A 22,950-nucleotide genomic window follows, 5' to 3' on the forward strand; every position below is an offset into this window, starting at 1 on the left:
CTGGGGTCTCCTTGTGTGAGGCAGTAGGCAGTTCCGGGATGGTCACAACAGTGAGCTGGGAGCCTGCCAGGTGCCGGCACCGGGAATGGACATGTCCCCCACAGGACCTGATCTGGACAAGGCACTGCACGCATACCAGACATTCTAGGAAGGACGGAATGGTCAAAGTTAAACGGATACTAGGAACAAATATGGTATCAGAAAATATATTTGTAAGCGATGTATACCAAAGCCAACAGAAAGGTATAAAGATTTTACTGCAAAATTCCCTCTGAAAAGCCTGAGCCCCAAGAAATCCATTGCTTTGTTCACAGAGAAATTCTCCTCTGTAAGTGGTGTCCTGTAGTCCCAAACGCCTCATTGAATGATGCTGTCAGGATGATGAATCTAATAAAATCCAAGCACACTTCAGCCCCACCTTTCTTTTGTTGCTTCGCGAAAGAAAAAAAATGGTATTGCTTTTGACAAAAGAATTCCTTTTGAGGGATTCAAGGTAACACTACACGTCAGGTGAGGTTTGAAGTATCAGTACTCATCAGTCTATGACGGAAACTTTTTTTGGTTTAATGACCTGGACTAAGTTTGTCTCTGGGCCATTTGACATGCCATCCATTTTTCTTGTGAGAGCATTCCTCAGAAACGGGAACTTCCCTGTTTCCTATTTCAATTTCAGGTGGAAGCCCATGGGCTGCCCAAAAGAAGAGTCTCGCAAGAGTGTGTGAACTGAACAAAGCACCCTTTTTGTCACTGTTATTAGTTTTGCTGACTGGATCTCCCTTTGGAGATTTGTTGAAGGATGAGTTATTGGCCCCAACAATGGCTTAGTTAACTGACATTTTTGAGCACCTGAGTGGTCGGACAGAGTTGAGAACTGCTGAGATCTTGCGGAAGTATCCTGACACGTATGGGTTCAAAGCAGAAGCTCGGCTTGGTTATGTAGTTAAAAACTGTGCACTGGCGATATAGGATTGATTTTTATAATTCTAAAGGAGTCAGTGTTTGAACTCTGAAGGGAAAATATTAAGACTGGCAACAGCATCTGTGTAGATCCATAGAAATGCCCATTATTTTGAGATACTTGATATGAAAAACATTTGCTCAGAATCCAATCCGTTCCCCTCATCACAAAAAATGTTCAACATTATGTCTGTCGAAGAAATAAAAGGAAGAGCTCTTAGCCTAAAGAAATTATACCCGTAAAGTGCAATTTAAAGAGGCTGAATTATCTGCATTCCGGTTAATGGCAAGGAAGAAGTTTCTCCTAACTGGGTGGAGAGAATAATAAATTATCTTCAAACACGTGTGACCGCTTAGTTGTGCAAATACTTCTTGTCAACGGTAACGTCCATGTGTTTGAAGAGGTTAAAAGTCTGTGTGTGGTCTGGCTGGAGCCATCTCAAGAGTAAAACCAGATATGAAAAACATTATGTTCACCCACCAAGGTCAAGTATCTCACTGTACATCCTGAGATTTTTGATTGTGAAGGTTTATACAAATTTAGCATATAATAGTTTTTTTTACATTCTCCAAAGGTGACCAGTGAGGTTTTAAGGAAATGCTGTTAGGAATCCATGGACTGAAATGTATTTGAAACATTTTACTTCACTGCAGTTTTATTATTATTAATTTTCATGATTTTCATACTTTGTCATGTTTGACTTGTGAGAGTCTCTACAAATGGGCCCAAGTCTTCTTGACAAACTCTCCCTGGGGTTTGATACACTTTTTTTTTTTTCTTCCTGAGATCTCACAGGCTCACTTTATGGGTTACCTGCTGGATACTGGACCTGGAATCATCCATATATTTATCCAAAAAAGCCTGTTTATCTTTGTGTTTCCTGAGAAGCTCAGGGGTAGTGGGTTGCTTCCTATTTCTAGGCCTTTTAAAAGATTCTTTTTTTTAAAGGTAAAACATCATACTACCATTTTGAACTCAAGAGTTCCAACTTTGACAAAAATCTCTGTTCCTAATAACATCAACATAATACTTACTTGCCGTAAAACACAAACTCAATACCACCACCACCACCACTTGAGTGCTGAAAACAATTTTAGACCCTCCCCGCCTCCCTTGTTTTTCTTTTTGTGCCTCAAGTATATCCTGCTGGGGACATACAGCCAAATGATCTTTGTTTTTTTTTTTTTTTTGATCTTTTTTTAATGTTTTTTATTTATTTCTGAGAGAGAGAGACAGTGTGAGCAGAGGAGGGTCAGTGAGAGAGGGAGACACAGAATCTGAAATAGGCTCTAAGCTCTGAGCTAGCTGTCAGCACAGAGCCTGACGCAGGGCTTGAACCTACGAACCGTGAGATCATGACCTGAGCCGAAGTCAGACGCTTAACCGACTGAGCCACCCAGGTGTCCCCAAACGATGTTTTAAAGTGACGTGAAGTCACTACTTTCTGTTTGGTTATGCCACCAATTCAATATATGCTCATATTCATATTTTAAAATTTTGCTTTCTGTTTTTTAGAACTTTTTATAAGCATCTTAAAGTTGAATTTTATAAACAGATAAAATAGATACATGATATCAAAGTTGATGAGAAGCCCGGTATCTATTTTTGTGCCCCCCTTTTCCCTGCAGGGGCTCTTCTAGGAACCCCCGCCTTTCTTTCTTACGGCTGCAGAATGGCTTCCATTCTGGTTTGCTCCACCAGGACACTGCTGATGGGTGTTTTGGTACGTCGGATCCTTCCGGAACCTCGAGCAGCTTTCTACAGATCGGAGTAGATGCTTCAGCCAATTATTGGCATTCAAAGTTCCACATGTTTTGGGTAGAACATGAAAAGGAACTTGCACTACTTTTAAATGAGACAGATAATTTTTGTTTTGAAATGACTGACACTTTCAGAGATTATATAAAGACTTTTTCCAAAATTGTTTGATAGCTACCAAGGTAAGCCCCTCAATCCCTGCCGTGTAATTCCTAGAGAAGGGGGCACTCACCACCTCCCTGCTGTACAGCCATAGAAACCCAGATATCAGATGCACAACGTGTCATCAGGTCCTCTGGTTTCTCCCGTGAGGTCCCCTGTGGCGATAGGGTCCCATTCCAGATCCTGCGCTGCCTTTACTTATCCTGTCTCTTCAGTCTTCAGCCTGGAGCAGGTACTCAATTTCTCCTCGACCTTCATGGCCTGGGCATTTTGGGATGTATGGGCTCATCTGCCATGTCAGTTTGCACTTGTCTGAGGTTTCTTCTCAGTTAGGCTCCAGCTATGCATCTCAGGAAGGAGAGCACGGACCTGGTGCTCAGTTCTTTCGTCAAGTCCTCTCTGCATGTTTTTGATCTGTGCCATCACTGGGGAGGTTCACTGTAACCACCTACTGCCGGGTTGGGCCTCAGCAGAGTTATCCTTTCCCCCTGTAATTCATACGTGCTTTGGGAGGAGATATGGGTGCCCTCTTCCCACTAACTGCGACATCCACGGATGGCACTGGTCGACCTCTCCGTGTTTGTATCGTGCTGCATTCATTCCCAGTGAGCAAGTGTGCCTCCCCCCAAGTCTTAACCCTGAATATTGTCAAATGTTCACATTTTTACCAAAATGACAGGCAAGAAATGGTGTCTCTGTGTAGTTTCACTCTGTGCTCCTCTCATTGGTAGAAGTATCTTCTCAAGGGGGTAAGGGCATTTGCACTTCTGTTAATTCTCTGTTCTTATTTCTTGACTTCTTTTGCATACTGGTCCATTACTTCTCTCTTTTAGAAGCTCTTAACATAGAACTTAATGAGCAGCTAAGAAGCACTTGTCTGGGAGAGAATTTTGTTTACTCTGTATCCTTTCATCCTTTGCTTACTGTATTTTTTGACATACAGAATATTTTACATTTTATGTAGTCAAATTTTTTTTTTTTTTTTAATTTTATTTCTCGGAGAGAGAGAGAGAGACAGCGTGAGCAGGGGAGGGTCAGAGAGAGAGGGAGATACAGACTCTGAAATAGGCTCCAGGCCCCAAGCTGGCAGTCAGCACAGAGCCTGACGCAGGGCTCGAACCCACGAACCGCGAGATCATGACCTGAGTGAAAGTTGGATGCTTAACCGACTAAGCCACCCAGGCGCCCCTTATGTAGTCGAATTTATCAAATTTTTAATTTATTGCTTCCAGATTTTGAATGATAGAGAAGTCTTCCCCACTTCTAGGTCATAGGGGAATTTGTTGGTTTTTCTTTTCTGGTACTTGTGGGTTTGTGTTTTTACTATGGATATCTCTGATGTGTTTGGAATGTATCCTTGAAAACAATGTAGGGAACGGACCCTGCTTCATCTTTTCCCACAGAGGAATCCACTTATTTCCATATGACTTATCAAAAAGCATGTCTTTGTTTACTTTGTTCACTGCAAGATGCCACTTCTACTGAGTACTAAGTTTCCATGTATAACTGAGTGTATTTCTGGATTCCCTACTCAATTCCATTCATGAACCAATACTGTACTGTTTCAAGTACAGAGCTTGGTAATGTATTTTAATTTCTAAAGGACTTGTCCACCCTCCTTGTTCTTCTCCTACAGGATTTTCCCAGCTAACTTTATTTTCTTCTGGATGAACTTTAAAAAAATTTTTTTTTAATGTTTTATTTATTTCTAGGAGAGAGAGAGAGAGAGAGAGAGAGAGACAGCGTGAGCAGGGGAGGGTCAGAGAGAGAGGGAGTCACAGACTCTGAAACAGGCTCCAGGCTCTGAGCTGGCAGTCAGCACAGAGCCCGACGCGGGGCTCGAACCCACGAACCGCGAGATCATGACCTAAGCGAAAGTCGGACGCTTAACCGACTAAGCCACCCAGGCGCCCCCTGGATGAACTTTTAAGATGAACTTCTCTAGCTCTAGAAAAACAATTCTGATAGTGTTTCAATGGAGATCACAGGACATTTCTAAACTAAGGTGGGGAGCACTCCAATTATTGTGAGGTTAAGTTTTCTTACCCAAGGACATGGCTAGTCTCTCCATGTGTTCATGCCTATGTTTATGACTTTCAGAAATGTTTGTGTTTGGCTGTTTCTTGTTAAGTTCAGACTCAGGTTTCTTTTTTTCCCTTTCTTTTCAATTCTGATGTGAATCTGCTATTGTAAGTAGGGTCCTCTATGATTATAACTTCTAGCCGTGCTTTGCGTGTGCCTGTGGAGTCTGCTCTTTTTATATATTGATGTTGTAACTGGCTAGTATGATACATTCTCTTATTGTTGACAGGAATTTCTCCATTGGCCCCTTTAGGGTTTCTGGATATCGAATCTGCTTGTCTATAAGTAGAGGTTATTTTGCTACTTTCACTTCATCCCTAGTGCCTCTGATCACTGTCTCTTGTCTTCTGCTTTGGCTAATGCTGTCCCTGCAATATTCAAGGGTAGAGATGGCGGGCAGTCATTCCTCATTGGCGGCAGCCCCTGCAGTGTCTCCTCATTTAGGGAACAGAGAAAATGGACTTGGGGCTGAGGCATATGTGCTGTTTAGCATACTGAGTAAATATCTAAGAATTCCTATTTTATTACCTATTTTTACTATGGAGGGGCACGGAATATTGTCACATGTTAAAACTGCATTCTTGGGTGAAAACTCCCCTCGGAGGTGATCTACCAGTTTTTTACACACGGTTGAGTGTTGTTCGATAATTTTTTGGCATCTTTGCGTCAATGTCCATAGTGAAACACTAGTTTGTAACTTTGCTTCTCTGATGTAATCCTTGCATTCTTTGGAATTGTTTAGGATATTTTTTTGTTCCCTGTGCACCCGTAAAACAGGAGCCAGGGTTTGTAGTTGATATATAAGTTTTACCTTATTTATTGTGTCTCTGAGGTATTCTACACTGTTACTGATTTTACTCTATGTCTGCCTTTGACCGAAAGACACAATAATGTCTCTTTTACGTTTTTTGCATCTCCTACAGTGTCTGCTTCATGAAGGTCATTGCTCTGTTTCTAGGTGCATGAAGGACCGTGATCACTTCTGGCATTATAACCCGCTCTCCTCTGTCTTTTTACATTTCTTTTTACAGATGGGATCTATTGGTCAGAAATCAAGATTATGGCTCCTGCTTTCTTTTCTTCCTCTATGTCTGTGTGCCTTTTCCACATCTTTTTACTTTCTGCCTTTCTCATTCTCTTCCTTTTGCGTATCTTGTGTTTAGTGTCATGTAAGATTTTGCTTTCCCAGTCAACCTAGACATCTTTTTATTTTTATGGGCTAATAAAGTGTCTTACATGTATTGGTACAATCAGTAAGTTTGGCTTCAGTTCTGTCATACTATATATATGTGCATGTGTATATTATATACATGCTATAATTATACACATGCTTACGGCTGTGTCTCTGTGCTTATGTGTACGTGTGGATCCTTCACCTTGTGGCCTGTTTTATTTTCCCTCTTTTCTGATACATGTTTTGGTAATTAGGAAGGTTTGCATTTTTGTTCTAATACTGATACACACACACACTAAAGTGTTTCTACAGCCCTTAGGCCTCTTCTTTTGATACAATCTACTGTTTTCCTGCCACAGGCAATATTGTGAAGAACTGGTGAACTTGTATTTTCCTCTCCTCCCTAGAAAAATTGTGTTGTGATCCTACAAACTGATGATACAGTAAAACGTGCCAGTTTAATACATAAGGATTACTCTACTGTGCTGGGAGACTTATTTTGGCTTCAGAGCCTCATTTATATACAGAAAAGCCAATTTTATCTCTGGTAAGGGCATGCTAATGTAGAAGTACGTGAATGTGTGTCTATGTGCATGTGTAAATGCATGCATATGTGTGTAAATCCATGCATCTGTGTGTATGTGTGCATGTATGCAAATGTTTATCATGACCTACCCATATGAAACCAGGTTCTTTCTTTGTGTTGATGTGGTGAATATAGGTCTGAGGTCCATGCCATCATGGACCCTCGGGTCTAGTGGGGTAAGTGGATATCTGTAATTCTATGTGAGAAGTGCTACCATGAAGGTCAACTTGGATTTCCTTAAGGAAGACTCTATGGAGGAGACAGTTCCTGAGTACAATCTTGCAGTATGAGTAGGAAATACCAGGTGAAGATGTGAATGGGAAGTTAATACCTGAGTAGGTCCCTGAATATGGACGGACACATACTCAAGTACACACACTCAATTCAACATCATGGTTCTGGGCTATGACATTATGATCACCAGAGTTGTGTTAAAGAATCCTTCCTCTATGAAGCTTCCTAGAGGCAAGGACCATACAAATAGCCCTTCTGACAGTGCCAACAGAGTTCTGCAGACTGGAGGAGGAGATGCAGGGGCCTCCAAGGCCATGTGGTTCACCCACAGCACCCAGGTGGTGCCCCCTCGGCTACTGTTGGCACAGTGTCCCAATCCAACGTTCCTGCTCTTTGGTCACCCTGTACTTCTGCTGTGCATGGCAAAGGAGCTTTTCCTCAGGCTCAACTAAAACCTTTCCTTCCACAACTTCTGCCAGTGATGCCCATCCCATCCGCCTCCTGGGTAAACTGCCCCGCATATATAGCTGTTAGACTTAATGAAAATCAAAAGAATGTCCAGTTGGACTTTACTACTATGGGCCAAGCAGACATCCTGTTTCTCTGTTTCCCATGTGGCAGGATGTAGGGAGCACTGCCCACTCTATACCGGCTCCCCTCCTCTGAGAAGCCCCGGTTTTCTCCCCACCCCTCGTGCTGAGGTACCTGCAGCTGTCTCAGCGCTCCACGTGTCTGAGTGGCATCCCACCCTGACAGGGCCCCATGGCACAGTGGTCTGTCTGGATTGGGAAACACACGGTCAGTACAGATTAAGACCAAGATTATGGTCTTAGTTCTCCTCAGGTCTGTGTTCACCTACCACCCCTCCCCACCCCCAGACTTTCTATGGTGACTTTTGGCGAGTCCTGTTTCCCCACCCTGCTGTCACCTGACTGGGGTGTGTTTGCGCAACAGTAGTATTTTGGTTTATCCCTTCTATGTCTCACCTTGTCTTCTTTTCTTTCATGTTCAGCTTGATTTCAACCATCAAGCTAAGAAGGCAACTTATTTTTTACTTCTGATCTGGGGACAGAAAAAATGAATAGCCACTCTTGGCCGTGACCCCTGCATATTTGATGGGTATGCCATCTCTGTTCCCTACATGTCCCCAACAGAGGTGCTGACCAAGAAAAGCCCAGAAGAGCGATGGGTTTTGCGTCTGGAGTCATCCTCCAGGTGGTGGTGAATCAGGTAAATTACACTCTTTGGGCAAAGCCGAACCCTAGGAACCCATCAAATTATGCTGTCATCTAGTCTGTATTTCCCCATTTTAGCCACAAGGGTGCTTAAATGAATGAATGAGTGGGAGTCAAGCTATGGAATGACTACAGTATTTGGATCCATCCACCCAGCAGCCCTCCTCCAAAAGGAAATGAGGTTGGTAGGATGTGGCTCATTCTGAATGACCCAAGGTGACTCCTAGTGACTGCTTCCTGAGAATTATAGACTCATGTCCCTCTATTCTTTGAAGTGGAATCTGAAGTCCTATCCTCTAGTGAGTGTTTTTACAGCTCTGTGGACCCATCTCCTCTCTACCCTTAATATCTCTACAGAATTTCTGTTGAATGTGTTCTTCCTATCCTTTCAGAGATGAAACTCTTCCCTTGTCAGAAGTCTATTGTAATAAACCTTGACGGGGAACAGACCAAACCACAAGAAAAAGGTCACTGAAAAATGATCAGGTTGCTTGACTTAAGTGTGGCCATTGTAGCCTCACCTTCTTTGAAAATGCTGAAGGCACAAATGCGGAGAAGGGGCTTTTCTAGAGTCTGGTGTCCTCCAAGAATCCACGCATTATTCTCAGTGGCTGGTCGTGGTCCACACAGCTTACTCACCCTAATCTGCCACTGACCATTGCCCGTATCTTCCTTTCTTTCCCAAGTCATGACCTTTATCTTAGGGAAGACTTCAGCCTCCTACCCAACCATCAGAGTTTCACAGCTGAGATTTCTTCTGAGAGACACCATGCTCCTGTGTTCCCCAGAGCGCATGCCCTAGATCATGGAAAGAACCACTTTTCTGCAGCAGATGGTATTGCCCCTCCCCGGGCATGATCCCCCTTTCTTCAAAAATGCTGGAGACATAAACGTGGAGAGACTCAGAGCATTCATGGTTTGGGTACCCTTCTACCTAGCAATCTCGAGAGAAGGGAGTCTCACATTTAGTCATCAGAATCATCTGGGGGGCTTGTGGAAACACAGATGGCAGGTCCCACCCCCAGATTTTCTGATCCAGGGGGTCTGTGTGGCCTGAGGATTGCATTTCTAACAAGTGGTACTGATGCTATTGGCCCAGGGAACAGACTTTGAGAACCACTGCTCTACAGTTTCTGTCATTTTCTCTTTCCTTCCCTCCTGCATCCCTCCCACCCCCTGATCCTCCCCGTGATTATCACCTTTCATTCCATCTAGAGCCTGATTAATTGGTTGGCGGAAAACCCCACTCTTGTCCTCACAAGCCTCTTTTCCACCTTTTCTGCCAGGAACACGTACTATTTCCAGCCCATAGAATCCGAGATTATGCCGGGCAAGCACTTTCCCTGTACCATTCTCTGCAGCTGAAAGAGTATGTTTCATTCAAGTCTTCAAACAATATTATGCAAATTCTGTAAAGCTTATGTGCAACACCCCTGAGTAAATTCCAGACTATCATTACAATTCATCTTGGCTTCAATCTACATAAACAGCAGAATCAGTTTAAACTAATGGTCATTCGAAAGAAACCTCCGCTGACCAGAGGGCTATCTGATGTTCCAGAGATTCTCAGCATGTCAGATCAAATGAAAGAGGTGACACTGTGAAGTGCCAGCGCAGAGATCCATGGGGCCTCTCGGGACAGGGGCCACGGGCATCCAGGCCTCTGTGGTAGGAAAATGATTGACTTCCGCACCCTGCTTATTGCTCCCATCAGCCTGGCGTAAACCCAAGCTGAAAGCGCCAAGCGTCCCTGTGACAATGCTGCAAACATCTTCACTACAACCACACACTCTCTTTTTCATGATCCTTGGAGAAGATGATTTCACCTACTAAGGGCTGCACTGTCTAGAGCCAGAACTTGGCGGGGATTCATGGGCACTGACTCCTCCAGGCAATTCCACAGAATTAAACGTACTTGCCTTTCAAGGGGGGGGGGGGGGCAAGGCGAGCTCATTATGTGGAAGAATTACTGGCTCCGCACTGTTGCACGGATGTCTATACTGCAATCTGGGTGTCGGGTGTGATGGTGAATTCCAGATCATTACAGGCCGCGGATGAGTTCCTGTGCTGTTATGGTTCCTGCCATTTTGAAACACCTGAATGTTCCCACTGCATTAAACATTTCTAACATGTTATTAGGGAGACAAATCTTGGATAAATAAGCTCGAGTATCTTTTAATGATCTGAATAAAAAATAATATTTTAACACTTTAAAAGTTTTGTGTGTCGCTTTCTGAACTTACTTCCCCCCCTTAGTTATTTTGGGACTGGCTTCAGGCCAGAGAGGCACAGCGTGTGGGGTAGAGCGGGCAGGCACTGGGCTGTCCTTACAGCTTGGGGGACCCGGAGAGGCAGGAGGGAAGGAAGACATTGTGCTGGACAGGGAGAGTGAATTGCACAGCACTGGAAACTGAAATAGGAACAACAAGCGCCTGTCTATGATCAGATATCCATTTATGTCTTGTTTATTTACACACCAGGCATTGTGCTTGGAATTGAGGATATGGGCATGGCCCCCACCCTCAAAGAGTGCCTGGGCTTGTAGGGAAGCCACTCTGTACAGGATGAAATAATACGCTGGTCACATTTATTTAAGTATTTAAATAAATGGTATTTAAGATGGGCTCGAGTTTTCCTTGTGTCTCCCCGTGGCAACGGAAGGCCAAGTCTTACCCTGGGAAGCCCTCCTCCCTGATGAGGTCATTTGCACAGATCCAGGGGCCAGAACCTCCTACAGCTCCCAGATCTCAGTTCTGTGCCCAGACTTGCTGCCTGCAGTATCCTCACTCGGACCTCCATCTGGTCTTTCATCGCTGGTCCTAAACCTAACCCTAACCCTTGGGGACCCTGGTGCATCCTACAGGCCAGTGGAAGCCTCTTTAGAAAGGGACGCAGGCTCAGCTGGACCAACGCCCTGTGCTGCTTGAATTCTGTGGTTTTGAACGGCAGGTCTCCAACGCACTAGCAGACCAGGAAATCAATTTAGTAGCTGCAGCCAGCATTTGTTAAGAGAACCTAGGAGCAAGACAGAATGAAACAGAATGGAAAGTATCAGAGAACACCACACAGCGCAGGGGTGGCTATTGTTCTATGAACCTTTCGTTTAGCTGTGTGTGTGTGCATGTGCATATTTATGCCTGTGTGTGTTTAGGTTTATGTGTTTGTGTGTTTTTGTTCGTGTGTGTATGCATGTGTATGCGTGTGTACTGGGTTTCAATGTCAAAGATATCTCCCCCTGTGGACTGCGGTCCAAAACTACCACAAACTACCGCAAACCCATCGGCCATTCGACCACGAGTATCAGGAGGTTTTGCTTCTTTTCTATATTCAAGCCGCACTGGAAAGCTGGAAATAATCTGTCTGTGGGTGACATATATGCAGAATGAAAAAAGAAGCACATGTTCTAGAGTTTCCCAGCATTTTCTAGCTCTGCGACCTGGGGAAAGGGAGTTACATCTTGGAGCTCCTGTTTTTGTCTGTGAAGTAGGAGCACACGCCTCTCTCTCACAACTGTCAGGGTGGGAGGTGACCGAGATGCGGCATGGAACATAGGTAAGCAGGATAAGCCAACAAAACCCGGTCTGGAGTGGCATCCTCCAGAATGCTAGCTTCTTTTCCTTTCCTTTCCTGAAAATCCTAAAAAAGTGAATTAAGCCGGTTCCTGATGGAATATCCCACATCATTGTGTTCAGTTCTTAGTGTTTTAGGTGATTCTGGGAGAATCTGGAACATTATCCTACTCTGTAAGCACAGCCTGCGTCTAGAAAGTCTTAAGGATTGAGAAACAAATCTTTTGTGCAATGTCATTTATGCCACATTGAGAATTTCCCAAGAGGAGATAGGAATGGAGCTTGCCAACAGAGGGTTCATTTATAATCCTTACTTTAGAAAACCTTTCAAAGCCCAAGTGAACATTTAGGAGCTTTTACTAATGTTTTAGACATGTGGATAACCAAATGTTTTTTCCATTTCTCTTTAAGTATGAAATATTTCTCCTTCATTAAAAGGTAATGTTCTGAAACCAGAATAAATCATTATGGTGCAAAAATACCTGTTACAGGAAAAAAATGATAAAGAAATAAAACCAGGAAAAAAGTTAAACCTTGGTTTGCTCACCACAACGATGTATAGTATAATTTGTCTTTGGACCCTTTATAGAAAAGCTAACATCTGCATCTTCATGAACACAGTTAAGAAGCGGACAAGAGTTCGCGGGTCTACGCTGGCATATTTTAGGACCCAGTCAGCTTCTCTTGTGCTCCAGCAGCACTCAGGATCCAAGCTCAGGCTCAGCTGAAGATGTCACGGTCACACTGTATCTTCACAGGGCTTTCGTGGGTAGTCGAACCATTTTTAGCAAAACTTGAATTTGGGAACCAAACACTGCATGACTGTTGAATTCGGGCCACTCATTGCTTCAGATGATTACGGTACTTTCCCTTGCCTATGAAATGATGGGAACGCTGCTGAAGTCCACATTGGTGGTAAGAGAAATGCTTGTAATTACACTGGGCATTTAGTTATGCAGAACTTAACATGCTATGGCTTTTTCCACTTGCAACCAAGAGTGTATTGATTTCCAGAGCGTTTTGAAAGAAATTCCTGAGTCAATTTAAGCTATTTTCCATTTCATTTTGGGTAATCACACTGGAACTTTGACAAATGGGTTCCACGTGCTGGAGTTTTGGCGGCGGCTACTGGGGCAGGAGGGACCTTTTCTCTCACTCCTTGGAAAGTTCACGCGGCTGTGACCGTATCAGAGTTTTGATGCTCTATTGGTAAGTTAATATGTCGCATTTTAAAATGCCCAGAGCAGAAAAGGTCATGGAGGCACTGCTAATAAAATCTATTCAAATGCGGGGCACCTGGGGGGCTCAGTTGGTTAAGCATCCAACTTCAGCTCTGGTCATGATCTCACGGTTCATGGGTTTGAGCCCCGCATCGAGCTCTGTGCTGACAGCGTGGAGCCTGGAGCCTGCTTTGGATTCTGTNATCATGGCAGATAGTGGATGGGGGGTATGAAGAGCAGGGGAAGTGAGAAAGTTCCTATTAAATAATCCCTGTGTGTCCAAGATGTTAGCCCATGCTGAGAATATAGAGAACCAAGGTGGACAAACCAGACATTTTTAGTAGATCTCAACATTAAATGCGACTGAAAAGAAAAAGGGGGCACATGACAGGTAAAAGGTGGGTTCAAGTTTCTTCAAGGATGGATACCACATGGTGTTGAACTCAAGGCACAGATGACTTGCTTATCTTCCTTGGAGAGCTTCCGTAAAGAAAGGACACTCGGGCCCGAGGATGTGTGCCCAGCAGTGTGCGTGCCTGCCCCCTGGGCCAAGCGCTGGCCAACCTCTCCGTGTCTGCCACAGGCGCTGGCCAGGGCCGCCTGTGTGCCCTTGGCTCTGCTCTCTGGGGCCGAGGCTGCGACCTTTGCAAGTTCTCTTCGGGAATGACTGTGCCCCACGTCACACGCAGCCTCAAGGCGGCGGGAGCCACAGCAGCTTGCCCTGGCGTTCTGATGCCTTCTGAGGAGGAACGAAATGTAAAGAGCTTATTAAAGTCAGGACAAATTACATCTCATTTCCCCTGATGGATCAGGTCTGCCGCCTGGCTGACGGGAGGAGGAAGGAGCAGGCGGGCTGGCCGGAAGCCGTCTTCTTCCTGAGGCTGCACGTTTCCTGCTGTTCCCATGGCGTCCTGACAGTCTCCAGAGTTATGTGCGTATACATCCCAATAATTTTCCAAATTAGGCTGACAAATAATTAATTGTATGAGTTATTCTATTCCCCTCTGATATGCAGACACTTAAATTATTCTCTTTGCAGCTTCAAGGGCCAGCTCGGGCCTGCAGACTTCTCTGTACACGGTGTCAGCACCCAGGGGCACCCCAAGCCCCAGGCTCACCTACAAGGGCTCCCAGGGCAGGCAAGCACGCTCAGGTGGTGCCCAGATGGACCATGGGCTGTGGGTGTGAGACTGAGGGCCCCGGGAGCCGTGGGGCTGCTTTCTGCTCTTTTTTTTTTTTTTATTTTTAATTTTTTAATTTATTTCTGAGAGAGAGAGACAGACAGACAGACAGACAGTGTGAGCAGGGGAGGGTCAGAGAGAGGGGGAGACACAGAATCTGAAGCAGGCTCCACTCCAGGCTCTGAGCTAGCTTCCAGAACAGAGCCTGACACAGGGCTCGAACCCACAAACCGTGAGATCATGACCTGAGCTGAAGTCAGACACTTAACCAACTGAGCCACCCAGGCACCCCGATTTTTTGGTCATTCTTAGGTGGGCGATTCCCAGGGATTGCGGGGCTCTGTGTGCAGCCGACCGTGAGACAGACGGTCATACAATTTTATGCCTAGAAACTGCATATCCTCTGGGTCTGACTCTGCAGCAGGAGTCACTGTAGAGAGCAAGGCAGAGGCAGCCAGCTGCCCTCCACTGTCTGTCCCTCCTTCCTTTCTTAGCAACGGACAGAAAGGTATCCAAAGGAAAGAGCACCTTTCTAGGCTTTTAGCACGGAGATATTCCATGAATTGTAAGCGTAAGTCAACAGCAGATGGGACTTCTAAGAAAGTTCTTCAAAGGCAAGCATACTTCCATACTTGGCCACAAGGCGTACCCCAGTGCCTTCTTTCTAGAATGTGGATGTAACCATCGGCATCCCAGCAGCCAGCCTGCAACCATGAGGCAAATGCTAAAGATGGCAAAGCAAAAAGGAGTCTGACCCTCTGGTGACCACAGAGCTGCCACTAAGACCATGCACAGCTGAATGCCCACTCTTGGTGAGAGGAAGACAAAGCCCCACCTCTATTTTGTTTAAAGCAGTTATTTTGGGTCTGCTTGTAGAAGCTGCACTCTATTTCCAACCACTATAGACAGCTGAGCCCCAACTCCTCTGATGCAGTCCCCTACGCAGATCTCAGTAAAGCACCCCTATGCATCGATGACATCCTCCTCGGGCTCTTATTGTCAATCTGAAGCATGCTTGTAACACGGATCTTGTGGATAAATGGGGCGTGACTGCATACTAGGGACGCTGGTTTCTTTTGCAGCTCTTGCTCTTGTTTCACAAATGTTAGTCTTTCCTCCCGGCCTCAGCTGTAAGTCCCCAGGTTCAACTCTGCGTCAGGTGTGTTCCCCACTCCTGCTCGGTGCCACAGCCCATCACAATACGGAGCACGCAGTAGGTGCATGCATCAGTGCCACAGCCCATCACAACACTGAGCACAGAGTAGGTGCATGCATCGGTGCTGCAGCCCATCACAACACCAAACACACAGTAGGCATGCACATAGGTGCCGCAGCCCATCATATGACACTGAGCACACAGTAGGTGCACACATCATGCCGCAGCCCATCACACAGTGCCGAGCACACAGTAGGTGCATGCATCAGTTCTTGAGATTTTACTATTAGCAGAGAGAGTGAGCCCGTTTCTTTCTGAACAACTGTGGCTGCAGAAACATGCAGACAGTATAGTTCCAGATGCGGGGCGGTGCCACAGAAGGAGTAAGGGGAACAGCAGCAGCAACGGGGATACTGGTTATGAGCTCGGGGCTTTCAGGGCTGTTCTCTCACAAGGAGTTGGGGCAGAGACTGTGACCATATGGTTTTATAGTGGAGAGCCGGAGGCTCAGAAAGGCCGGTGTGTTTCTTGAAGGCAGATAAGTAGGAAAGGTCGAGTCAGGCCCTGATGGACTGGGAAGAAAGGGCTGTTTCTGGGGGTCAGCAGACAGACGTGTGGGAAGACAGATCACAACCCCTGCTCTCCATTGCCGGCCCCCTAAATTATTCACGGCCCCTCGCTGTGGCCATTTTTCTTTCTAATGCCTCCCTCCCAATCAGATCACTTTTTATCTGGTTTGTTCTGCCCCCACTCCAGACCAGCTTCCCTGTCTCCACCCCCAGTTCTTCCCAACTGCATGTCTAAGTGCTCTTTTACTTGTGTCAGTTCTTGGGTGGGAACACTGATTCAGGGACAGGATTTACAAGCTGGTTCCCATTGTTTGGCTGTGGGGTGGATGACGGGGATGCTCCAAGTGGAGCTGGACGGGCACGGTGTGAGCGCTCATGCTGTACGGCTGCTGCCTCCCCTGGCCTTGTGCCCCCTCCTGATACCTGACAAGTGCCATGGCCAAGCCCAAGGGATAGCATCCCAACACTGCGGTCAGTGAGGGCTTCATCCCAATTTATCCTGGGGCTCAGGCCTGCCCCTCAAAGGAGGGTCAGGGTCAGAGGCTGTCGAAAGCCTGAGAATCTCTGTCTAGAGACCAGGGGACAGAGAGAGGTAGGGTTAGGAGTAGGGGAGGGTTTGGAAACAGATGCACAGGGTCCTTTCTCCAGGGGCGTTATGGTCACGTGAAGCACAGAGGGAGAGTCGGAACCACATGCAGAGACAGGGTGTACGCCCAGAGTGGGGGACAAGGGCACTGTGCTGCCTGCGTCCATGCCCAGGTCAGGAGGGCACAGCATCAAAGCAGAAACACCTGCAGTGAAGGGGGGTGGGAGTCACGACCATGTCCCCTGGGTGCCCCTGTGACCTGGGTGGGGGGTGGGGTCCAGGCTCTGGGCGGCAACACCAGCCAGCCAACTCTTGGACCGGGAGAAGACAACTGAGCTGCATAAGCCGGGGTACGGATGGGAAAGCTGCACAAAGCACCATTCGGGAACTCGAGCTCATCAAGAGTTAAGGGAAAGAGAGACATCGGGAACCACTGTGGCACAGAGAGGTGACGGAAGTCAGGTTCTCAGCTGGAGGAGGAGGGCGACCCCTTCCGGGGAGCTGCACCCTAGTCACGTTCTCCTTCCATAAGATCGCTGGGTCCAGAGGCCGGAGGCCGCCCATCCCGCTGTCTCAGCCCAGCCCTGCGTCCCAGCATTTCAGGCCAGCTACGTTCGAGCTAGGCAGTGTTCAGCTTCCTCACGTGTCAGTGGTTGCACGCAAAGCTGCCCTGTTCTGTCCTATCCCCACCAGCGACCTGAGGGGCTGCCCCCGCCCCCCACCGTTTACACGCAGCGACCCAGGGACAGGTGCAAGGCGTGAGTGTCCGTGGTGCGTGTCCGCTGTTGCAGGGCACACAGAGGGAACAGAGCTGACGTATTTCTGAAAACTACGAAGCAGCACCCAAACACATCAGTCACGCCTTCCCCATGGCCTGCGTCAGAGCAGTAGGGAACTCCATTTCATAGCCCGAGCACTTGAGCTTCATCTAGAGTTGCTGAGGTCGTGGGGTTCCCCCCACACCCCCTTGCGTGCACCACCGCTGACAGGTTGGTCCTCCTAATATAGCACTCTGCCCAGGTTGCTCACTGCCCTCAACCTTTAATGGCCCCCCAGTACGAGCCCAACTCTAGGGCTGAAGCCCTCCTCGGCTCGGTGGAGATGTGCCTCCGGGTGCCCTGCACAGGACCCAAATGCACCAGTGAGAAAACGAAGCAGTCCTAGTTAACAGTAATAGGGGACTCTTAATAGCAATATTCATTATTTTAAGGATTTCCAAATCTCCTGTTATTTTATTAGGTAGGCAAATTAGAGCAAACATTAATTGTCCAGGTGCTTAGCTGTCTCCATTATCTGATGAGGAATCATGACTCACATGCAGACGAGGAGGTCCTTCCCGGCTGTCATCCATGTTAAATATTTCCGCCACGGACATATTTCACCGCGGAGGCAGAAATGACTCAATTTATAAAGGAGGCTTTATGGACTCTCAGATGATCAATAGCCGATCGATAAGGGGTGATGATAACAGTATGTAATATCAAGGGATGTTAGGTCCCAGGCATGATTTGGGGAAAGAAGTGGGCAGCTGGAAACCGTGACATCTGAAAAAGGTCAAGGCCTGGTGGCAGTAAAAATGCCTAAGCAAATAAACCCACACCTGTGAGTTGGGAGAGGCTAAAACGGCTGAATGAAAAGAGCTTTCGATTCTGCGGGGAAATCACTTTCCCCGGGCAGGATCAGGGTGCTGTGGGCACATGCAGCTGCACCCAGACAGGGTCCACTTATTCCTGCAGAAAGCACAGTGGAACGTGCTTCCAAAGCCAGCGCTCCCTGGGGCTGAGCCCCGGGTCCTCCAGGAAACAGCAGGGACTCTGCCTTGAAGCGAGGGGGTTGGGTCGGAGCATATGCTCTCTGTAGCACTCTCTCTATGTCCTTCTGACTGGTCATTCTTGGGGAGGGTGGTGGGGGGGGAGGGGTGTTTACCCATCTAGTAAACTATTTGGCTCATATAACTGAAAAAGAAAACAAAACAAAACAAAAAAAAAAGGAGCACCAAGTTGCAAATTCCATTACCAGTAATCATAGCGCATATTACTAAACACCAGATTCTGAGTAATCATTCTCTGCAAAAAACGTTCCCAGGATCACACGGGACTCCACAGCCAGCTTTCCTATGTAAAACACCATTATTCCATTTAGGAAAAGGCAGTTCCGCAGATCTTTCTTAGAGTGAGTGGACTGACTGAGGGATGTGTGTGGATACTCCCTGGCCTAAGTGCCCAGAAGCAAGCATCTAGAACGTTCTCCGTGTCCCTCCCACAGCAGTGCAAGAGTTGAGGAACAGAGAGACTGAATGACGAATGTGACGATTCTCCTCCCCCACAGAGGACCAGGCCCTTCATCTGTATTCCCAGCATGCTCTTGTGGAACATGACACGCCCTGCTCTACAGCAGACTGCGAGACCTCGCAGGAAAGCAAGCTTACCTCCTTGTAGGGTGTACTCTGTCACGGCCCTGCTGAAGACTCCCAAGCCCGCTCCGTTGTAAGCTGCCACCTGGATTTCATACTGTGTCCAGATGATCAGCTCTGTCACCAGGCAGTAGTTGACCTCCGGGCTGGTGATGTTCCGCTGCTGGTGTTCCCCGGGCAGGCCGGCCAGGCGGTACCTACATCAGAGCATGGACAGATGGCTGGAATCGGGCTGCGGGCGCACCCGCGGTGATTCTGCACAGTCGGATGGAAACGAGGTCAGCAAATGAGAGGGAAGCCAGAGGTCAGCCCCAGATAATACCATGTCCTAGCCAACCACTCAAACACAGTGTCGCTGAATCTCTCGGTGATCATGAGCTCTGGGCAAAATGGAACTGATGTTGCAACTGTGTTATGGTGAAGGAAAAATTACACCTTTTTAAGTGTAACTCGTCTGCGGAGCACAGCGGCCTAGCACCGGAAACTCCAGGTGTGGTTCCTGTCGGTGCCGCCATAACAGTGATTGTGGAGTGACAGCATCCCTCCCTTGGTCCCAAAATGTGGGGAAGAGCCGAGAAGTGGGAGGCCTCTTCCGTCTAGCGAGTCTAGACTTGTCCGCACAGGCCCCAGAACCAGAAAGGGGGCTTTCAGTGGTGTCCCCACTTCCAAAGCACTGGTTCAATGCCTAGGGGGCCAAGCTGGCTGTAAGGGGGCCTGGGTGGATGAAATGGGTGAAGGGTTCAGTGTACGTGCCTGATGGTGACCTGATGATTGCGGGTGTCAGGCTGCAGCGTGTACAAAGGGGAATTATTTCCGTGTGCACCTGACGCTGGGACAGTGCTCTATGCCGACCGTACCTCTGTGTTTGAGAAGGAAATGTGTGGAATGAACAGTATAATTTTCAAGTTGTATCTGTGTTAAAAGTGATGTACATGACTCAGAACTCAGAAAATGTGTAAGTTATGAAATTGCTGTTTGTACTACAAGAGGCTTTCGTGGCGTGATTTGGGGCAGGGAAGGATCTTCACGACTTGGGCTTTAGAAGTAACCTGGTTCCCCGGGGGTAGCGCGGGGGCGTGAGCTGGGAGCGACACCGCAGTCGTGACACAGCTCCTGGAGCCTCTAGAGCCTGTCCTGGAGGCGGCTCTTGCTCAGGAAGATGTGGCTTTGTCTGATGGGGGGCGGGGGGAGGGCATAGGGGACACAGGGCAACAGGACTCCTGATGGCGGGTCAGGGCCCTGCCTGTCACCTGTACTGGCCGCGGAAGGAGTGCCTGGGCACACAGGGGAAGGCCCAGCAAGGCTGCTGCCGCCAGTGGGGGAGGGGAGAAGAAACCCCAGAATTCAGGCCCTTCAAAGGACAAGAGCACTCTCCAAAGAGCATGAAAGCTGCAAATACAGTAGGAAGCATGGAGATGGCAATGTGAGGTTCTTTGTGAAAATCAGGATTTTCGGTGGGTGGCCTTCCAGCCATAGACTGTGTGTGCAGGTGAGGCCTGTATGGCGGGAAAATACAGGATCAAGAGCAGGCAGCACTGCACCAGCAAGAAGGCCCGAGGCTGCCTCCTGCCTCCCACCTGAAAGGGGATGTGGGGCTTGACAGTTGCTCCCCTTTGAGGGGCAAACACTAGAGCTAATGCCTCATACCGCATTTCTGCTTTCCTACTCCATCCGGTTCTGACACCTACTGACTCACTATTCCTTTACTGAACTACCCACACCCCCAGCCGGGGTTAAGTTTATTTATATAACATCATGGCCTTCAAGGAGTGGCTCACGGGGACACAGGCCTGGCATCGGAGAACCCGCAAGCCAGATACTCCCACTCAAACTCCCCATCTACAGAATAAATGGCACTGAGATAGTGAGGGCACCATTTGGAAGATGGCAAGGATTGGCCCCCCAGCAGCACTGGGGCGACCTGGCGTGTGAATGGCGCCCAGGACCACTTATAATAACCAAGATGGCACACGTCAGGCATGGCCACTTCAGAGCAGCTCATTAGTGTGGACCCATCACGATGCAGGACACAGTCCGGGGAAAAGCAGACTGATGAGCTGGGGCCTCGAGCAAACTCGTAATGTCTCCGAGCCTTGGTTTTTAGCTCTCAGAAAGGACATCACCATAAGGGCCTTTCACGGGGTTGTCGTGAGAAGAAAGCCAAATGATGGGCACAAAGGACACGTGATGGTACGAAGCACGCAGTAATTATTTCTGGTTTTGAAAAAACATGGCTCCTCCAGGAAGCACGTGAGGCCTGCATGAGCTGTATCTCCTGGACCCTTGTTTACAGGATCGTGCAAAACAGACCCCGGGATTCATGTCTGGGAAGCAGCTGCTCTCCTCTCCTGGCAGCGGGCAGGTTGGTCCATTCTGACCCATGGCTCGGGTGCCTCTGTAACATTCACAGGACGTCTGTGAAGGTCACATGAATAACAGATGCACAGGGCGCAGCCCTCTGCCTGGTGGGAGGCGTTGCCTGGAGACTGTCTCGCACAGAACAAGACCATTTTTTTATATGGAAATAAACAGGAGGATGTTTTTAAAGACATAACCCCTGTGCTCCTCTCAAAGAAGCGCCCTGCCCATTATTATAAATATTTTATTGCCGCGCACACATCTTAACTACTTCTTACAGCCAGAGCCACGGAGGTGATTCATTTCCGTTTTGTTCTTCCGTGGACTGTGCTACAGCTCTGACACAGAGCCTTGTGCCCTGGAGGACACACACTTGCAAACAGAGCTGATGTGCAGGCTGGAGGATGATTTGGAAATGTTTCCCAGCAAATTTGTTTTGGCACGGGTCTTTAATTTCTGAAAACTTTGATATTCACAGGCCTTGGGTAGTGCACCCTCATTTTAGGCCTTTCTTGATTTAGACCCCTACAAATACAGATGCCCTCCTTCCTGGCACTCGAGTCTCCTGACATCATCACGGAAAATCCTTTTAACGGCGCTAATCCCACAAAATAGAGAAATGTGCAGTCTCCGATGGGGCCTTGTAACATCAGAGGGGTTCTATTATTAAACCCCACGCCCTGAGCCGGCTTCTGTGGGCTGACTTTTAAAAGTCCTTACTTGGCAGCAAGAGCCGGAGGAACCTTCTCCGTGTGCTCAAGGAAAGACAGAGGCGGCTGGGAGGACGTGCATGTGAAAGGCCGGGCAGAGGGCAAAGAAACGGTTTTCATTAGCTGATGAGTATGGGACAGGAATGACAGCCACAACAGACAGGAGACCTGGGCCTGCGTGTGGTGGGGAGCAGGGGCAGCTCATTTTCTGGAGGGATCTGGGAACTCCCCCAAGCCCACAGCTGCCCCCGCGCCAGGTCTCTTGTTGGAAGGGGGAAGACATTGGGGAAAGAGTGACCAGAAGGGCCTTGAGTGCTGATTCCAGTCCTCCAGCCCCATGTGCCACCTTTAAACCACTTCAGGTGCATAACGGCCTAGCTTATGTTTAGAGGACAAGTCACATGCTTGAGGAAGACTTGAGAATAGCAGCAAACTTGGGTGATGGGCTAATTATACGTGCATGTGGATAAAGGTGCTGATTACATAAATTTATAACGGAAGGAAAGGTCCTCCACATGCAAAGATAATGGAGATAAAGAAGCTATACCTTCATAACTTCTTACATTTGTCTAAGAAATTACATTTAGTCCCCGAGACCTTTGTTAACCCTTATTTTCTGATCACACGCTCAGAATGGGCACCACAGGCTGGGCATTGGGATGAAGGGAGTGACAGACTCCTGCTGGGGAGGCTGGGGAGGGAGACACAGCATGTGTGGGTGAACAAACACATCCGTGGCTGTACCATGTGTTGGAAGTGATTTTATAATCACCCTTTAATACCGCTTTTCTTTTTCCTGTTCACTACTGTGTCAATGAGTGGCTGCAATTATCACATTTGGTGCAATTTCAAAATTAGCAGTGGTTTTGGCAAAAGAGGTTCCTTGTTTCAAACCCAGCCAAGTGCTAGTAGAGCCCTCTCAGCATCCTTAGAAGCTTGACCACTCTTATAAGGCAGAGAAAGCAAACTGGCCACCCTTTGGGCCACGTCTGGCCTGCA

At 47.6% G+C, this 22,950-nt stretch overlaps 1 protein-coding gene across 3 annotated transcripts in view; it reads right to left on the reverse strand.

Annotated features, from left to right (window-relative positions):
- SDK1 (sidekick cell adhesion molecule 1) overlaps positions 1 to 22,950 on the reverse strand; it is a 518,084-nt gene that overhangs the window by 155,169 nt on the left and 339,965 nt on the right. For all 3 annotated transcript variants that reach the window (XM_077758767.1, XM_077758766.1, XM_077758768.1), the window contains one exon: positions 18,899 to 19,080. In XM_077758767.1, the coding sequence (XP_077614893.1) occupies positions 18,899 to 19,080 (182 nt within the window). The remainder of the gene's footprint in view (positions 1 to 18,898; positions 19,081 to 22,950) is intronic.

The sequence above is a fragment of the Crocuta crocuta genome, unplaced genomic scaffold (assembly GCF_008692635.1).
Source record: "Crocuta crocuta isolate KB4526 unplaced genomic scaffold, BGI_CrCroc_1.0 scaffold273, whole genome shotgun sequence".
Taxonomy (NCBI): domain Eukaryota; kingdom Metazoa; phylum Chordata; class Mammalia; order Carnivora; family Hyaenidae; genus Crocuta; species Crocuta crocuta.